Source organism: Cetorhinus maximus, chromosome 1 (assembly GCF_964194155.1).
Source record: "Cetorhinus maximus chromosome 1, sCetMax3.hap1.1, whole genome shotgun sequence".
In the NCBI taxonomy this organism is placed as follows: Eukaryota; Metazoa; Chordata; class Chondrichthyes; order Lamniformes; family Cetorhinidae; genus Cetorhinus; species Cetorhinus maximus.
Window position 1 is genome coordinate 4,967,166 of NC_135879.1, and position 19,339 is coordinate 4,986,504.

The 19,339-nt window shown below is 47.0% G+C and overlaps 1 protein-coding gene across 1 annotated transcript in view; it reads left to right on the forward strand.

Annotated features, from left to right (window-relative positions):
* stpg2 (sperm-tail PG-rich repeat containing 2) overlaps nt 1-19,339 on the forward strand; it is a 349,639-nt gene that overhangs the window by 80,920 nt on the left and 249,380 nt on the right. Inside the window, exon 9 of the mRNA XM_078570506.1 lies at nt 9,851-9,940. Coding sequence (XP_078426632.1) covers nt 9,851-9,940 — 90 coding nt within the window. The remainder of the gene's footprint in view (nt 1-9,850; nt 9,941-19,339) is intronic.

Here is a 19,339-nt window from a genome sequence, read left to right on the forward strand (position 1 = left end):
AGTGGCACAGGGTGGGTTGTTGCACTGTTCTTATACTTCTGAGACCTGGGACCAAATCCATCCCAGATTAAGGATTATTAAAGTTTATTTGTCTCTCAGCTGCAAGGACCCGCCCCCACCCACCCCTCCACTGTTTGGAAAGTTTCAGTTTGGTTAAGAAATAGGAGCAAGTGTGGGCCATACTTCCTCCTGAGTCTAAAAGCAAAATACTGCGGATGCTGGGAATCTGAAACAAAAACAAAAAATAGCTGGAAAAACTCAGCAGGTCTGACAGCATCTGCGGAGAGGAAGACAGAGTTAATGTATCGAGTCCGTATGACTCTTCATCAGAACTAAATAAAAATAGAAATGTGGTGAAATATAAGCTGTTTAAGGGGGGGGGGGGTGGGACAGGTGGAGCTGGATAGAGGGCCAGTGATAGGTGGAGGCAAAGGAGAGATTGCCAAAGATGTCATAAACAAAAGGACAAAGAGGTGTTGATGGTGGTGATATTAGCCAAAGGAAGTGCTAATGGTGACATTAAGAGTGGAAAGCAGGATGAGCAAGGTACAGATGGCCCTAGTGGAGGTGGGGTAGGGGGAATGGATTGAAATAGGCTAAAAGGTGGAGATAAAACAATGGATGGAAATAAATTTAAAAATAATGATAGAAATAGGTGGGAAAAGAAAAATATATTAAAAATATATATAAATTATTATCAAAAAGGGAGATCAGAAAGGGGTTGGGGATGGAGGAGAGAGTTCATGATCTGAAGTTGTTGAACTCAATGTTAAGTCCAGAAGGCTGTAAAGTGCCTAGTCGGAAGATGAGGTGCTGTTCCTCCAGTTTGCATTGAGCTTCACTGGAACAATGCAGCAGGCCAAGGATGGACATGTGGGCATGAGAGCAGGATGGTGTGTTGAAATGGCAAGTGACAGGGAGGTCTGGGTCATGCTTGTGGATAGACCGAAGGTGTTCTGCAAAGCGGTCACCCAGTCTGCGTTTGATCTCCAGTGTAGAGGAAACCGCATTGGGAGCAATGAATGCAGTAGACTAAATTGAGGGAAGTGCAAGTGAAGTGCTGCTTCACTTGAAAGGAGTGTTTGGGCCCTTGGATGGTGAGGAGGGGGTATGCAAAGGGGCAGGTGTTGCACCCTCTGCAGTTGCATGGCAAGGTGCCGTGGGAGGGGGTTGAGGTGTAGGGGGTGATGGAGGAGTGGACCAGGGTGTCCCAGAGGGAACGGGCCCTATGGAATGCCGAAAGGGGGGGTGAAGGGAAAGATGTGTTTGGTGGTGGCATCATGCTGGAGTTGGCAGAAATGGCGGAGGATGATCCTTTGAACACGGAGGCTGGTGGGGTGATAAGTGAGGACAAGGGGGACCCTATCATGGCTCTGGGAGGGAGAGGAAGGTGTGAGGGCGGATGCGCAGGAGATGGGCTGGACACGGTTGAGGGCCCTGCAACCACCGTGGGTGGAAAACCTCGGTTAAGGAAGAAGGAAGACATGTCAGAGGAACTGTTTTGGAAAGTGGCATCTTCAGAACAGATGTGACGGAGGCGAAGGAACTGAGAGAATGGGATGGACTCCTTACAGGAAGCGGGGTGTGAGGAGCTGTAGTCGAGGTAGCTGTGGGAGTCGGTAGGCTTGTAATGGATACTGGTGGACAGTCTATCACCAGAAACTGAGACAGAGAGGTCAAGGAAGGGAAGGGAAGTGTCAGTGATGGACCATGTGAAAATGATGGAGGGGTGGAAATTGGAAGCAAAATTAATAAATGTTTCCAGATCCAGACGAGAGCATGAATCAGCACCAAAGCAGTCATCGATGTACCGGAGAAAGAGTTGTGAGAGAGGGCCTGAGTAGGACTGGAACAAGGAATGTTCCACATACCCCATAAAGAGACAGGCATAACTGAAGCCCATGCGGGTACCCATAGACATAACTTTTATTTGGAGGAAGTGAGATGAGTTTAAGAAGAAATTGTTCAGTGAGAGAACAAGTTCAGCCAGACGGAGGAGAGTAGTGGTGGATGGGGATTGACTCAGACCTTCCTGTCGCTTGCCATTTCAACACACCACCCTGCTCTCATGCCCACATGTCCATCCTTGACCTGCTGCAATGTTCCAGTGAAGCTCAACGCAAACTGGAGGAACAGCACCTCATCTTCTGACTAGGCACTTTACAGCCTTCCGGACTGAATACTGAGTTCAACAACTTCAGATCATGAACTCTCTCCTCCATCCACACCCCCTTTCCGATCCCCCTTTTTTCTAATAATTTATATATTTTAAAAAATATATTTTTCTTTTCCCACCTATTTCTATCATTATTTTTAAATGTATTTCCATCCATTGTTTTATCTCTACCTTTTAGCCTATTTCAATCCATTCCCCCCACCCCACCCCCACCAGGGCTATCTATCACTTGCTCATCCTGCTTTCCACTCTTAATGTCACCATTAGCACTTCCTTTGGCTAATATCACCACCGTCATCACCACTTTGTCCTTTTGTCTATGACATCTTTGGCAATCTCTCCTTTGCCTCCACCTATCACTGGCCTTTATCCAGCTCCACCTGTCCCACCCCCCTTAAACAGCTTATATTTCACCACATTTCTATTTTTATTTAGTTCTGATGAAGAGTCATACGGACTCGATACATTAACTCTGTCTTCGTCTCCACAGATGCTGTCAGACCTGCTGAGTTTTTCCAGCATTTTTTGTTTTTGTAATCAATTTCTCCTGGTGTGCTGACCATCACTTATCACTTGAACAATGTCAGTAAATAAAACAGATCATTTGGCCATTATCTCATTGTTGTTCATGGGAGCTTGCTATGCGCAAATTTGCTGCTACATTTCCTACATTACAAAAGTGGCTACACTTCAAAGAGTAATTCATTAATTGTAAAGCATTTTGGGATGTCTTGAGTTGGTGAAATGTGCTACATAAATGCAAGATCCTTCTTTCATTAAAGATCCTTATAATAACGGCTCTGTGAGATGAGCATAGATCTTCTGACAATTGTAAATTTTGAGATACGTTTTCACAAAGTATTGTCTCCCTCATTCATTTTGGTTTTTTCATGACACAGGATCTTCAATTACAAAGTTACTTGTTCCCAAGTTTCTGTCAGTATCACTTCAAAACTGCTCAGCAGTGACTCTCCTAATCCTTTCCATTTTCAGCTCCCCTTCTCCCCATGGGGTAGCTCCATATTTCCTCTCCAAACCGCATTCTGCTAACATAAGCAAGCGTAAACCCAAGTCCAGAAGCTCGTGGTTTAGTGCCTACCACCCTGCACCTCAGGCTGTGGCTCAGCTGGTAGCACTCAACTCTAAGTAAGAAGGCTCTGGGCTCAACTCCTACAGCATACAACCCAGTAAAATATTGAGGGAGTGCTGTGCTGTTGAAGGTGATGTCTTTTGTATGAACCCTCTCAGAAGGGTGTAAAAGATCCCATGGCAGTATCTCAAAGAAGAGTGGGGGAGTTCTCCCCTGTGTCCTGGCCAATAATGATCACGTTGCTGTTGGTTGGAGCTTGCTGTGCGCAAGTTGGTTGCTGCAATTCCAAAATTATAACAGTGACTACACACCAAAAGCACTTCATTGGCTGTGAAATGCTTTGGGATATGCTGAGGTCATGATAGGTGCTATATAAATGCAAGTCTTTCTTTTCCTCTAAAGGCCTTCATTGTTTAAGAGTTTGCCTGAAATTCAGATGCACACTTGGTGAAGCAAGCAGCCCAGTCTGTGCACTAAAGAACATTAAGTGCACCCACGTTAAAAAATGGAATTATTACCCAGGCCACGGTTAATTCTTTCAAAGCTAACTTTATGTGGAGAGCATTTTAATACATGAAAGACATTGACAGTACTGGCTCACTGAAAGAGCAATTTAACTAGTCCCACACCTTTCCTCTTTTCCCATGGCCCCGCAAATTCTTTCCCTACAGGTGCTGATCCTATTCCCTTTGGAAAGCCATGGTGGAATCTACCTCCACCACCCTCTCAGATTGTGCATTCCCGATTGTAACCAATCCCTGCATATAAAAAAAAACCCCTAATTTCATGTCACCCTTGGGTCTTTTGCCAATCACTGCATCCTGAATCGGGGTCCTCAAACCTTCCATCAATGGAAATAGTTTGTCTCTATATATTCTGTCTAGACTCCTCGTGATTTTGAACGCCTCCATCAACACCACCTCCATACTTCTCTGCTCTAAGGACCCCAGTTTCTCCAATCTACCCACGTAACTGAAAGTCCCTCACCTCTGGAACCAATCTTATCAACCTTTTCTGCACCATCTCTAAAGTTTTCACATCATACTTCATGGAGGTAGAAGTTGGATTTTGCTGGTATAAAACAAGTGCAACGAGGGCCAGTTTCAGGATCAATATCCAGTGTCCCAAAAACACCTGAAAGATGTACACCTTCCTTCAGGGGTCACGGGACAATGATCACGAGCCAAGACATTGACTGACCTAGCCAGGGGCACAGGGTTAAGTGTAAAAACCCTTGTCATCCCATGGGAATTCACCTAATTCACCACAAACACAGAAATCGAAGCAAATTACTTCTGGGCTTGCACATTGCATTTACCAACTGGTGCGTTGTACTAAAAGAGACTAACTGTAGTGCCCTGGCAACTGTTCAACCCTTAAACTCCATTCCTCCATCACCAAAGAAAATTAAGCACCTTCATCACAATAACTACAGTGGCTCAAGTAGATGGCTCACCATTCTCCAGGGCAGCGTTCTCAGCCTGGCTCGATTGGTAGCACTTCTGCCTCTGTGTCAGAGATTGTGGGTTCAAGTCCCAATCTAAGACCTGATGCTCCTAGCACTGTGCTGAAGGAGCCTTCTTCCTATGCAGCCCTCTGGATCAAGGATGACTCACTTCCACTCCAGTTTGATTGATTCTGAGATGGCTGATGAGTCCAATTTGTGATATTCAGTCTCTGCTACATGTGAGGCAGATGGTGCTTGAAGGGTTGGGTAGATGAGTTGTTTGGAGGTTTGTGTGGTGTCTCCAATGCCTTAGCTTTGCCTCCTCATGTTCTAAACAAAGTCTCTCAATGGGCTTGCTGCCTGCCCAAATAAAACTTCTTCATTTTGGTCAGTCACAAGCTCTCATGAGTTGGTGGGGGCGTTTGACTTTTCAGGGATGCTTGGAGGACATCCCTAAAGCATTTCCACTGTCCTCTTGGGAGTCTCCTTCTGCCACTGAGTTCCGGGTAGAACAGTTTCTTTGGGAGTCCAGTGTCAGGCTTATGAATGACATTTCTTGTCCAGTGGAGCTGGTTTTGAGTCATTAATGCCTCAGTGCTGGGCATGTTGGCATGTTGGGACGATACTGTGTTGTACCCACTTTCCTGCCACCTGGATTTGGAGGATCTTGTCAACACTGCTGGTAGTACTTCTCCAGTGCTTTGAGGCACCAGCTGTAGGCTGTCCAACTCTCCAAAGCATATATCGCTGCTGCCCAGTAAGCCATTCCATTATTCTTGGGTTTGAGATCCTGGTCCTCAAATACTCTTTTCCTCAGTTGGCTAAAGACTGAGCTGGCACAGTGGAGGCGATGATGAATTTTGTTGTCCATGTCTGCCTTTGTTGAGAGGAATCTCCCAAGATATGGAAAATGGTCCACAGTTTCCGGGAGCTCGCCATTGATCTTGATCAACGGTGGGATGTGTCATGTTGTGGGAACTGGTTGGTAGAGGACCTTAGTTTCCTGGATGTTTAACGAAAGGCCCATTTTCCCATATGCTTCGAGAAGGAGTTGACAATGACCCTGAGCACATTTTCTGAGTGATCGCGCGCACACAAACATCTGCACACTGAAGCTCTGTGACTGAGATTGGAGGTATTTTGGTTTTGGATTGCAAGCAGCCTATGTTGAACTGAGGCAATGTTGCACGATTGGAGGTCCTGTCTCTTGGATAAAATGTCAAACTGAGGTCCTGTCAGGTAGGCAGAGAAGATTCCATGGCGATTTTTCGAAGAAAAGTACAAGAATTCTCCCTGGTATCCTAGCCCCTTAATCACAATTTCAGCAACACATATTTTGCTCATTATCACATTGCTGTTCGTGGGAGTTCGCTTCCTGTGAATTGGCTGCTGCTTTTCCTACCTTAGAATAGTGACTATACTTCAAAAGCACTTCATTGGTTGTAAAGTGCTTTGGGGAGTCCTGAGGTTGTGAAAGGCATTATGCAAATGCAAATTTTTCTTTTTATGGAGTCAGTTTTTTTTACTAACTTGATAACTGATTTCACTTGGATTTTTACCTGCAAGAAGTTACAACTAAAATGCAATAGTTGTCAAAAGGAGCTATTAAATTCCTTCAGCGACATCAAGCTACTGCTAGACGCTTGGAATGTTATGAAAAATGAAGGGCATACATTTTATCTTCCTTTATTATCAAGAAGTTGCAAAAACCAAGTATGTCATCATTTTTGGAGTGAATTAACATCTGCTGGTTATCTTGTATTTTATGACAGCCTCTTGGTGCTAAGACTCTATGAAGTGCCAATTGCAACTAGTCATTAGGTGCTTTTATATTTGGGGAAATAACTCCGAGCTGTCGAGTATTTAATAGCAGCTAAGAAACTACATCTTTTTGGCCTTCAGAAATTAGAAATCCATGTCAATTTGTAATGTAGCTTTTGTCAGTCTTGATTGCCCAATGCCACAAAACGTTGGGCTGTAATGTGACTAGTGAGGGGTCCTGTTTTAGCGTATCAATCTTTGCTGTTGGGCAACTGGAGGCATCACCCATAATCTTCTTGTAGCTGTAACTCACACCCTGGGTTGCAGAAAGGAGGCCAACGAGAAGGGGATGGAAGTTCTGGTTTTAGCTCCATTATTCATCCATTGAGTATCGACAGTGGTTCTGCAGTATTTCTAACAGAGTAAATTAATGAACTGTTTCACTCACAGACCTTCGTCAGCCTGGAAACGATTGAGTGTGAGCCTATCTATATTAGTTTGCACTATTGAGATGTTGAACTAAAAGTAAGACGAGGTAATGTTGATTTAAAAAAGAAAGGGGGCTTAAGTGATTCAGTGACAAAAACAGATTTGTGGGTATGGAGAATCAATGACAGGACAGATGTGAGACAATATTTTAACAGACAATTAATGGTTGCAGTTGACTGGTGGTTGATCTATGACACTCTTGTGGGAAAACTAATCAATGAAGAAAAAGTACACTGTAGTCAAAGAGGTAATAGTGTGCAATGCCCTCCAAATATTCTGGAGGATGTAATGTTACTGCTGTGGATCGACATCTACATTTAACACAAGGTACTTTAGGCTAATGCACTTTTTATGGAAATAAAGTCGTAATTCACCCTTAAGTGTCCTAATGCACCATAGTGGAGAAAGTTATTGGTCATCGTAATATTGATAAATGTGACTGGATGGATACTGTGTTGAATATTGAGCTCATTATGGAATGATGGAAATGTGATTTGCCTATATCAGTATCCTCAGCTTATAGCACACGCTTACACAACCTCTGTCTTTATTAGCAAAGTTTTTATTTTCAAAATCTAACATACCTTCGGCTTAATGAAAGTCTATTATTCCCCAAGAGGAAGGATAAAGCATTAAGCATGGCACTAAGCAGTGTGGCCACATTTGGTAAGGCTACTGTGCTCCTGAATCATCTGGGATTCAGGGGGACTGAGGGTTTGGGAGCTGTCTGGGAGCACTGGGGTGGGGGTCAGGTTTTTAAAAAAAATTCCTGGTCACATTTTTTTGCCCATCTCCAATTGTCCCAAAACTGAGTAGCTTATGTTCTGTCCGTTTGAGAGAGCGTTATGAGTCAACAATGTTAACGTGCTGAACACATCCATCTGGCAAAGGAAGAGGCTGGAACCAGCCTGTCTTCAACATAGGTTTATTCCCAAAACGCGGTATCACATAAATGAGACACTTTATCCCTTCCACGTAGTCCGCCCACCCCACTGAAGCTGGAGACTGATTCTTATATCTGTGCCCTAACCTTTCCCCAGTTAATACCAGCTGCTCTTAATCACCACTGGAGCACGCACTCAATTGTCACAGCATTTGGAACATTACCAACCAACAGTGTAGAACTGGAGTCATGTGTAGGCCAGACAGGGTTCGGGTGACAGGTTCCCTTCCTTGGAGGAAGCAGTTAAGTTTTTAACCATTAACAATGTTCCCCATCCCACCTCCCCCTGCCATTACAATCCCAAGTTTAGTACATTCATTTCATTCACTTGAAATCAATTTCCCTGTCATCAGCTGTTTCCTGCCTTTAAGTTCCCATCTTACAGTGCCAAGTACACTCTCAACAATTTGTTAATTTTTAAGGGCTGATTTTCCTGCCTTCCCCTACTCTCACCCCTGAGTCAGAAGGCTGTGGTTGAAGCCACATTTCAGAAACTTGAGCTGACGCTCCGAAGCAGTACTGAGGGCGTGTTGCAGGGCTGAGGCACTGTCTTACAGATAAGACGTTAAACCAAGGTCCTGGCTGTTCTTTCCAGAATGTGTCAATGATCCCATGGACATTATTCAAAGAAGAGCAGGGGAGTTCCCTCTGGTGTCCTGGCTTATATTTATCCCTCAGCTAACATCATTAGAAAAACAAAATGATCTTTCATTTATGTCGTTGCTGTTTGTGGGATCTTGGTGTGTGTAAATTGGCCACTGTGTTTCTTGCATTACAATAGTGACTACACTTCAAAAAGTCCTTCATTGAAATGTACTTGAGGGTGACCTGAGATCAAAAAAGGTGCTACATAAAGCAACTTGTACAGCTCAACAGTTCCTTTTTTATCTCACTTGGGCCTTCAGTCTGATTTTGGTGTTTTCCCATTACGGAGTCCCGGACAGAGAGGAATCCTCCTCCTGACCGTGAGCACCATTGGTGTTCCCTATGTTCCAGTTCGATCTATCTGAAAGTTTGTGAAGTAAAGCCAACTAAACTTGAAGAAATTAAACAATTGAAGACAAGGTAGTCAATTTGGGATGTTTAAGTTTCTACCTCAATTCCAATTTGAAGATTAATAGAATCATAGACTAGTACAGCACAGAAGGAAGCCATTTGGCCCATAGGTCTACTCTGGCTCTTTCAAAGAGAAATTAAGTTAGTCCCACTCCCCTGCTCTTTCACCCTATCTCTACATTTTTTTCTCCTTTGGGTATTTATTCAATTCTCTTTTGAAAGCTACAATTGATTGCCCTCCCAGTGTGAAAAAGTGGCTCCTCCACAGCCATATTACGCTTGATGGGGAGATAATTGGCCAAGGGCCATTTGGGGAGGAAGTCCCAACTTAGAGAGCAATTGGATTGGTCAGTCGTTCTGTTGTCCCAGCAGCACCAGGTTTGCTTGGTGGCCATTGCCAGTCCTCAAAGAAGAGGAGGTTGTGGAAGCCGGACTTGAGGTAAGTCTGGAGAATAAGCAGGGCCTGGCTGGCAGGGCTCACTGAGGGCAAGGGTGGAGGCCGGATTTGAGAGGCTGGCAGGATGGCAGGGAGAGGCCCCCCCCCTTGCCCAGTAATACCTGCTGGTTTCCCTCTTGGCCTGGGCCTACCTTGCTGCGAGTGAAATAGGAGCGGGGGGCAGAATATGGCACTTAAGTGGTCATTAAATGGTCACTTAAGGGTCTCAATAGGCCCAAGGATGAGAGGGCCATCCAATGCTGCCGTTTCTCCCCAGTAAAATGGGAGACAGGTCGGGTGCGGATGGGCAGGAAGTGGGCAGCATTTTATCCACTGGTGGAGGGCCGTAGAATCCAGCCCAAAGTGACGATTGTACCATGTCTAAATAACTGACTTTTACAATGCATGCAGAAAGAATCTTTTAAACATGCTTCCATCCCTCTGTTGTGCAGATTCAGGAAAAAAGTCACCACTTCCATAGGAAACTGAAAACTTCATCCTTTGCATCGACGATGGAAAGAATCCCTGTTACAGGGCCTCAGGTAAGGAGAACACAGTCACTGTTAATTGGTAAAAGCATTTCAACCTTGAAAGCTTTCTCAGTCTGTTCACTTCAAAAATCGAACCACAACCATGGGCTCTAACCTTAAATTATCGCAGTTGGGAAAATGACACTCAGGCGTTGAACCATTTGGGCTCTTTAAAAGAAAAAAAAATCAAAAAAAGTCAAAATAATAATGTCTTTGAGCCATAAGTAGTTTGTCATTGGTTGCAATCAAGTCAAGGAATCACTTGGAAAAAATTGTCAGAAGCTAACTGAAAACCGTGTCTTCACTGGCAATCAAAATGGTGGCTAAATGAATGATTATTGGATTCACAACTTCCATACCGAAGCTGATTAGAATGACTTTACGGACACCAGGCTCTTCTTCAGTGTCAGGGGGATCTTTTATGTTCACCCGAGAGGGTAGATCATGCCTCAGTTTAACATCTCAGCTGGAAGATAGCGTTTAGAATTTTCACAATGGCAGAGAGCCTCCCCATCATTGCAAAAATGGCTCGGAAGCTGAAATCCAGAAGTCCCACCCCCCACCCCCTTCCTCCCCAGAACATGGTCCCCACCATTTTCCCAGGAGGGGTGGGGGCGAATGGTGGTGGGTTCTAAATTGCACAACTATGGTTCATGGAGACAGGTGCCCATAATAAAGAGCAGCTGCCTGCAGTCTTGTCTTGTCTTATTTTCATTGTCCAGGAGTGGGAAGCACGACACGTGCAGAATGGACCTGGCAGGAGCAGGTGTAAACTTTCCGGAGTTGCTTGTATAGGTCGGGTACACTTTTGGATATGGTCCCGGTACGCTATGGGGGAGGTCAGGTGCCCTTTAGCAGAGATAACGTCCCTTTTGGGACCAGTAAGGTGCCCTTTGGGGTTGTTAAAGTAGACATGAATGTGCATAAAAAGTGCAGAAACTCACTGGAACTGTTAAGATAATTGGAACTGTCAACAGAGCTGTCAAAAGCAACTATCGAAAGGAGCTGTCAAAAGGATCTGTCAATCTGTCAAGGCATTGAAATCTTCTGCCTTTTAAATAGTTGAAAAAAAAACTGTCTACAGTGTTTTAAAAAAATCAGTGCTTACTATTTCACCCTGTCTATTCACATGATTCTGAGAGTTATCATTACTGGATTAATGCTGCATGACTGATTTCACAACCTTCCGTTATCACTGTCGGGTGCCTCTCAGTTCACAGTTATCTTGCCAGCTCCAAGTGGTTATAAACTCTTTGAAGTGGGATTAAGAATACACATACTTGATTTAATAAGGGATTAAGCACTGGAATGAAATGTTTGTTTTATAATAGATTACATAGTTGAAGGAATGTAAGTGTAGTGAATGGGTTTTTATGAACGAGAGTACTTATTTTATAAAAATAAAGTCTGTAATAAACACTTTGAATTTAATTTAATTTAATCTCAGCGTAGGTCCTGAGGTCTGCCTATGGTGGATATTGGGTGAGTTGGCATGGAGGGTGTAAGGAAAACGAATGGTAGGTGGGGGATGAGTTGGCATTAAGTTGGCATGGGAGCTATAATGGGTCATGGGTGGTGTGGAAAGAGGGACATACGTTTGCATGGAGGGTATGAGGGCCTGGGGATTCGTGGGGGGCATGAGGTGACATGGAGGGTATGTGGGATTACAGGGGGTTGGGTGTGGAACGTGGGTTGGCATGGATGGTGCATAGAGAGTGTGTGGAGGGATGTTTTATGTTTTACTCTTGTTTTTAAACCTTTGACAAAGTGCTGGTGTACTGAGGCAGGCCTTCTCCCCAGTCCGCCTCTGCACCTGTTCCCAGGGTCGCCCGTCAGGACTCCCGGAAAACCTGTGCACACCAACCCCCCTCCCCCTGCACCCCACCCCCACCCCACCCCCCCGCACCCCACGGAATGAAAATCCCAAGTTCTGTGGCACTTTCCCGGGTTGGGTTTGCAGAGCCCGGAATTGTTCCAACTCTGCAATTCAGGCCAGCTCCTCTGACAGTGCTCCCTTAAAACTGCACTGAAGTATCAGTCTAGATATTGTGTTCAAGCCACTGGAGTGAACCCCCAACTTTCTGTTTCACAGGGGGAGGGTGCTACTCACCAAGTCACGGTTAACACCGTACAACGTAACACTGCAATGGGACTTGGATATGAAGCTGACTGGCTCCAAAACTTCCCCCTTTCCATATTTCTCTTTCTACCTTTAGTTATGCTGCAACAAAACAAAGTTTACAAACTGTGCTAATAAAACAGAAAACTTTGGGAACACTCAGCAGGTCAGGCTGCATCTACGGAGAGAGAAACCGAGTTAATGTTTCAGGTTGATGATCTTCATCAGAACAAAATTTGAAAATTGCAGAAAGAACTGACACTCTGGTGGTGAGGGATGATTTTTAATTCATTCATGGGATGTGGGCATAACTGGCTAGGCCAGCATTTATTGCCCATCCCTAACTGCCCTTGAGAAGGTGGAGGTAGGCTGCCATCTTTAACCGCTGCATTCCATGTAGGTACACCCACAGTGCTGTTAGGGAGGGAGTTCCAGGATTTTGACCCAGTGACAGTGAAGGAACGGCCAATATATTTCCAAGTCAGGATGGCGAGTGACTTGGAGGGGAGCTTCCATGCGTTCCCATGTGCTGCTGCCCTCGTCCTTCTAGATGGTAGCAGTCATGGGTTTGGAAGCTGCTGTCTAAGGGGTCTTGGTGAATTCCTGCAGTGCATCTTGTAGATAGTACACCCTACTGCTGCTACTGTGCCAGTGGTGGAGGGAGTAAATGCTTGTGGATGGGGTGCCAATCAAGCAGGCTGCTTTGTCCTGGATGGTGTCCAGCTTCTTGAGTGTTGTGGGAGCTGCACTTATCCAGGCAAGTGGAGAGTATTCCATCACACTCCTGACTTGTGCCTTGTAGATGGTGGACAGACTTTGGAGAGTCAGGAGGTGAGTTACTCACTGCAGGATTCGTAGCCTCTGACATGCTCTTGTGGCTACAGTATTTATATGGTTAATGCAGTTCAGTTTCTGGTCAATGGTAACCCCCAAGATGTTGATAGGGGGGATTCAGCGATGGACCATCATGTCCTTATATTAATACATTTACACATACCAATCAATTTAAAAAGTAGACACATAGTGAATAAACTAAACCTAAATTTGACCAGATATGCAAAGGAGATAAATCTGGCCTCAATTATTTTAAGGTAGTTGAGTGTGCATTTACACTTCAGTAGCGCAAGGCGGTTTTACTAAGTACCGGTTATGTAATTGTAGCCTAAATTTGGAGAACAGCCAGCCTTATATCAGAGGGAGTTTCGATGGCCTTGTACCTGTGGAGTGACAGCTCAGTAAACAAATCTTGCAGTGGTTAGAGTGGATTTTGTTGGGAAGTACATTAGAATTGCCATCTTGCGGGAACTTGCTATGTGCAAAAAAAGCTGCTGTGTTTCCTACACAACTATCATCAAAAGCACTGCATTGGCTGTAAAGCGTTTTGGGACATCCTGCAGCTGGTGAGCTGGTGAGTTCGTAATAGCTTCCTATGGAAGAAAATCAGTCCTAACGCTTTTCAGCACAATTACAGGGTGATGATTTCCCTCTTCCTCCCCCCAAACATGGAATGCTAATTAAAACCCAGTAGAAACTGTACTCTGTGGGGATTAAGTGGGCATCAAAAATAGATTGCTTTTCTAAAGTGATTTTGGTATACATGTGAACGGATCATTAAAAACAGCACCGCAAATCAACAAAGCAATTAGAGGTGGGATTTATTTCAGCAAAATACTGCCGATGTTGGAAATCCGAAATAAAGACAGAAAATGCGAGAAATACACAGATGTTGCCAGACCTGCTGAGTATTTCCAGCATTTTCTGTAATTATTTCATATTTCCAGCATCTGCAGTGTTTTTGCCCTTCTGTTAGCATTTAATTCACTCCCATTTTATTCCGGGGATTCCCACCTTGAAGAAGTGCAGCTTTTCTCTCCAACGCTCTTCTTTCCATTTGCCTCTGTTAGCTTGCTCACCTTCATTGCTTTCTATTCCCCACAGATAGCGCCGGACCTGCCAAGTATTTGCTGCATTTTCTGCCTTTGTTACTGGGATTTATTTCTTGGGGCAGGAAGCTCAGGCGCTTTCAAAGGGAAACCAGATGAGTACATGAGAGTGAAGGGAATAGGAAGATAGGCTGACAGGCTGAGATGAGTGTGATGGAATGGGAGGAGACTTGTGTGGAGTATAAACACCAGCACTGACTAGTTGGGCCAAATGGCCAGTTTTTGTGCAGTATATTCCACGTAATACTACGTGTGACGTTACTTAATCACAGGGCCACGTCTTTGTACTCTGCGCCCTCCAGGGTACAGCCCTCGGTGTCTATTTGGAACTGTGCCCAGTTTGTATTGCGTCTCTCACCGCACTTTGTTTTCTTGATTAATTGCAGGAGGCAGTTAAACTTTAGTAACATTGCGTTTATTTTCCCCACTACAAAGTAGAAGTGCTGCCTGTGCCTGAATGACAAAGAGCGTGCCAGACAATGGACAGGTTTCTTTCTTCAACATACAAAAAAAAATGATGATTTAAGAGGGGTCCTGGTTGATGGGGGAGCCAATTTTTCTGCAACCCATTAATTTACAACAAAATAGCAGAAAATGCGTCCCACCTGGGATTTTTCATTCCCCATGTCCCCCAACCACACCCAGCCCCACCAACCCCCACCCCAACAAAAAAAACTCATTGAATCAGCGAACACTGCAGGAAAAGGAGAGAATGTTGTACGTGTTCTGGCTGAGAAACTGCAGTGTTGTAAATGGGTTTTTGCCACAGCCACATTGTCTCTGGTGGTTTGTGATACTGAACAGATATGGGTAAGCAATGCAAACATTCTTTGTTAAATAGGTGCAGTTCATTTTTTTTTAATGAATACCAGCTTTTTACGTAAATGACTTCAAGAAATGATTTATCGCACTATAACTTGATGAATGACTTCCTTTCCTCAAACTGCAAACTGGAAACTGTTGGTCTGTCCGTACATTTGTAAACACGCATCAGCCCCTCCACCTGATAAAACACTGCTGGCTCTAAACGCTCAGAATAATACCAGTGTTTAGACCTGACGCTGGCAGCTTTATGGCCGCTGACATAGGCCGGGATTTTCGGTGTCCGCCGGCATCGGGCGTGTTCGGTGGTGTGGGCGGACAATATGGCGCGATCGGCTCCACAGCGGGGTCAAACCAGTTTGCAATCGTCCGCGTGTTTCCTGCCATTGGACGTCGGGAACCTCACTGTAATACCTCTGCATATCATTATTAGGCCTGCCCGCGGGAACTGCTCCCCCCCCCCCCCCCTGCTGGATCGTCCACCCACGTCGGCGGGAAAGCACTTTGACGTGTTACACAACAGCATATAAAAGGCGCGCACTTGGCGGGCTGCACTTTGAGGGGAACTCGGAGCTGAGTACACAGTTACGCTGCGCAGCACTTAACAAGGCTGCCTGTTGGGGCCGGGGGGTGGGGGGCAAGGGCAGCCCTGTGGTTGAGGTAACCCAGGGTTGGGGGGCGGGGTGGTGTAAGGACAGCCCTGCAGTTGAATGTAGCGCACAAGCATTCGGGGTGGGGGGTAGGGAGGGTGAGGGAAGTGGCCACGCATTAGGGGCACCTTTAATAAAGTGACTATTCCTCTACAACTGAGACAGTTCAGGTGCAGCCATTGATATGATTGGAGTTGGGCCTCTAGCTTCTCTGCCCACTCAAGCAACGCACAGGCATCAAAGTGTTACCAAGCGCTCCAGAGCTTTTCACCCCTCGGGCTCAGACTGCAAACTAATGATCGTTTTAGTGGACTGCAGAACAGTTGGATGACTGGGAACGTTGTACAATCACCTTGCGAAAGCTGGGCCATGGAGCAGTCACTGGTGGAGCCCCTCGCAATGTCAGCATCCCGGTTTGGACCAGTCTCCCCCATGGCTCAAGCTAACAGTGCAGCCTTGCAGTGCGGGTTAGGAGAATGCCTGTGCCTGAGCTGAACTGAAGGTGAGCATGCAGTCCAATGGGCAAAGCTGCTGCCAATCGGTCGGGTGGAGTGGGGTGGGGGTGGTTGGGGTTTCGGGCAGCCATGCAGCGCACTCATCTCTGGCCATCCAAGTGGTGGCCAGCACTCTCCGGGAAGCGGAGAGGTTCTTTGTAGACCCAAGCTAACCCACGTGTCTCTCTCTTTCACCCTGCAGGAGGAGTACATCAGGAGCATGGAGCCTGGTGAATTAGCTGTATGCCTGATGGCCTACAGAGAGTGAAGACGACTGAGGAGAGAGCAGCTGAGGCTCCTGGCTGTGCAGAGGGAGGAGCAGCACCCTCAGGAAGAAGGGGCGACTGGGGTTTCCGCTTCCGCCGCCAAAGAGCCAAAGTGAGTCATCGCTGGTTGGTGCTTAGCGACACCCAGGATCTATGAACATCGCCTTTCATTCCTGCAGATGACCGAGAACCAGTGTTACCGAAGATTGAGCATGTCTTGGGAACTGGTCAGTCACACCTGCCACCTGCTGCAGGATTCAGCGCCAAGGGGACATGGAGGCCAGTGGCCAGTGACAGCAGCACTCAATATCTATGCCAGTGGCTCCTTTCAGGGCTCCACAGGCGACCTCTGTGGGATATCACAAGCCTCCACCCACAAATGCATCCAGGAGGTCACGGATGCCATCTTTGCGAAGGCAACACAACTTTGTGCATTTCGACCGGGACCAGGACAGCCAGGATGCAAGAGCGATTGAATTCGCCCAGATCTCGGGTTTCCCACAGGTGCAGGGTGCAACCCACTGCACTCACGCGGCGTTTAGATCTCCATCGCCACACACGGTCATAACTCCATCAACCGCAAGGGCTTCCATTCGCTGAATGTGCAGCTGGTGTACGACCACCAGAATCGCATCCTGCAGGTGTACGCACGGTTTCCAGGGGGTGTGCATGACTCCTACATTCTCAGTCGGTCACAGATCCCTGACATATTCCAGGGTTCACTGAAGCTACAGGGCTCCTCGGGGACAAGGGCTGTCCACAGAGGACATGGTTGACGACACCCGTGTGGCGGCGACAGAGTGCAACAGAGCGACGGTATGAGTCTCAAGCTGCAACTTGGGGGAGCAAACCATTGGGATGCTGAAAATGAGGTTCCAGTGCCTGGACCGGTCTGGTGGAGCCCTGCAATACAGTCAACAGAGGGGGTCACGCACCATTGTCACCTGCTGCGCCCTTTACAACCTGGCGCTGCAACGGGGAGAGGAGCCGGCTGAGGAGGAGAGGGAGGAGCTGCAAGTCCCCTCCAATGAGGAGGATGCAGACAGGGATGAGGGTGAGGAGGCCCTCGAATGCGACAATGATGGGGATAAGGCCGTCGCACTGGCTAGATGAGGCAAGCGCACTTGGGAGGCCCTCATATCTGCTGGATTTGTGGGGGATGACGATGACACACAGTAAGGAGACCCCATAGTTCCTCACATTGCATCCGTGAAAGTTTGACTCCTGTCTGGCTTATGGCAGTCCACATGCTCTCTGTGAGAATGCTGCTGTCATGGAGAAGCAGTGGAGGCCGTACTAATCGTTCGATTGCAAGAGGGTGATGACCACATGCAGTGAGGACACTCCATAGATCTTCACACAGCCTCTGAGGATGTCTGACTCCTGTATGGCCAAGGGCAGCTCACTTGCGCTCTGTGAACAGGGTCATATCATGGAGATGCAGCCATGAAACTTTAGAAGCACCTGATCATTTGTCAGCCTTCAGCACTTGACCCCTTCAGGAGCACAGCATCACTGGTCACAGATGCCAAAGAGATGGGGGCCAGCCCCACCTCAAAGTTGCTGAGAGAACACAGAGAGAATGATGGAACTCTGTGATGCCTGCCCACGACATTCTGGCAGTAATGACAAGCACCATCGAGGTGCAGGCATCAGTGACGTGTCCAGGGAGTGTGAGGCTGGTCCATCACTTTGGTCTGAAGGCTGCACAGAGCCCATGGAAGAGGCCCTGGACTGAGACACCTGCCTTTATCTTGTGCAGGAACCAAGGTTTCACATCTGAATGACATGAACACTGCTCATCAGAACAAGGAGCCATAGACAAGGAGACATTCTTGGGAGTTTATTGACAAAAGTGAACATTATGTACAAGTGATTAACACCTATGGTCAGGCCACGCAACTACATCTTAACTTTTCTAACCCTGCCGCTATGTCTTGGTGCTCCACAGATATACACAGCTAAGGTGGAGGCAGTCTGCTGACTGTGACGCCCTGTCTGTGATGACCTTGGCGGGCATCCTCTGGAGGGCTGAGACCTAGAGGGACCCTGCTTGCTTTCGGGGACCTGCTGTGTGGCAGTGGCACCCTCCTCGGCCTGTGATGCTGGAGCTGCTGGGGTCACAGGAAGAGGGGATTTGGATGGGCCGGACACTTCCGGGGTCACCTGGATGGATGACTGGCACCGGGGAGACAACTGCTGATCCCATCCCTCCCATGGATGCCCAAGGGCCCCAGTCTGACTCCTTGAAGAGAAGGCGTAACTGGAGTGAGATCAAGCTGTCCTGCAACCCTCTCGCATACACACTGTTGGAGTCCAACTATGGCATCGGTGATGGAGTTGAGCCCGCGCAGCAGTACAGGAACGATGTCCTGGACCAAGGTCTCCATGGCAGCCATCATCCTACCAGTGCTGACCTCGGTGCACTGGCATGCTGGCGCTATCACCTCAGCCTGAAGGCTGATGGACCCCTCCATCGTGCCTTGCAATCTGAGGAGCTCAGTGGACATCCCTTCCTGATGTTCCCGAGCTTGCCTTTGCAGATCCCCAACTGTGACATGACCGAGTCCAGAGGCTCGTCATCTGAATCGGACTGAGCAAATTTGTCCTCTGGCAGTCCTCTGCTGGATGCCAGGGAAATCCCTGCCACCACCTGCTGTGGATCAGACAGTGCAATGTGCTCACCAGATTGTGACCCTGAGTCTGCTGTAAAGCTCGGTCCCACAGAGGCGTGTGTCTCTGCGCTGGCGGAGGTGTGGATGAGTGCTGTGATGGGACTTCAAGGAGGGAGCCTCCAGGTTCCTCCTCAGAGGTCTCTTTAGGGCTTGATTGGAGACCCTGGGTTGTGGACTCTGTTGGCTGTTTCTCAGATGTGCCTGCGGAAGCAAGGGGAGATAATTAGTGCATGGCAGTGGCCTGTGAAACAGGACACATCACTCACTGGTTGTCTGATCGATGTTGTACTGCTGGATCCTCACTTGGTAGAGCAGCGCCAACCTCACTGTCAGTACAGGAATGGTCCAGATCCTCGCTGGCCAGCTGGATGGCTCTGTTTTCAAAGTCTATGAGGACCGGTCTGTGACCTCTCCCTGTTGTTGTTTGCCAGCTTGTCCTGCA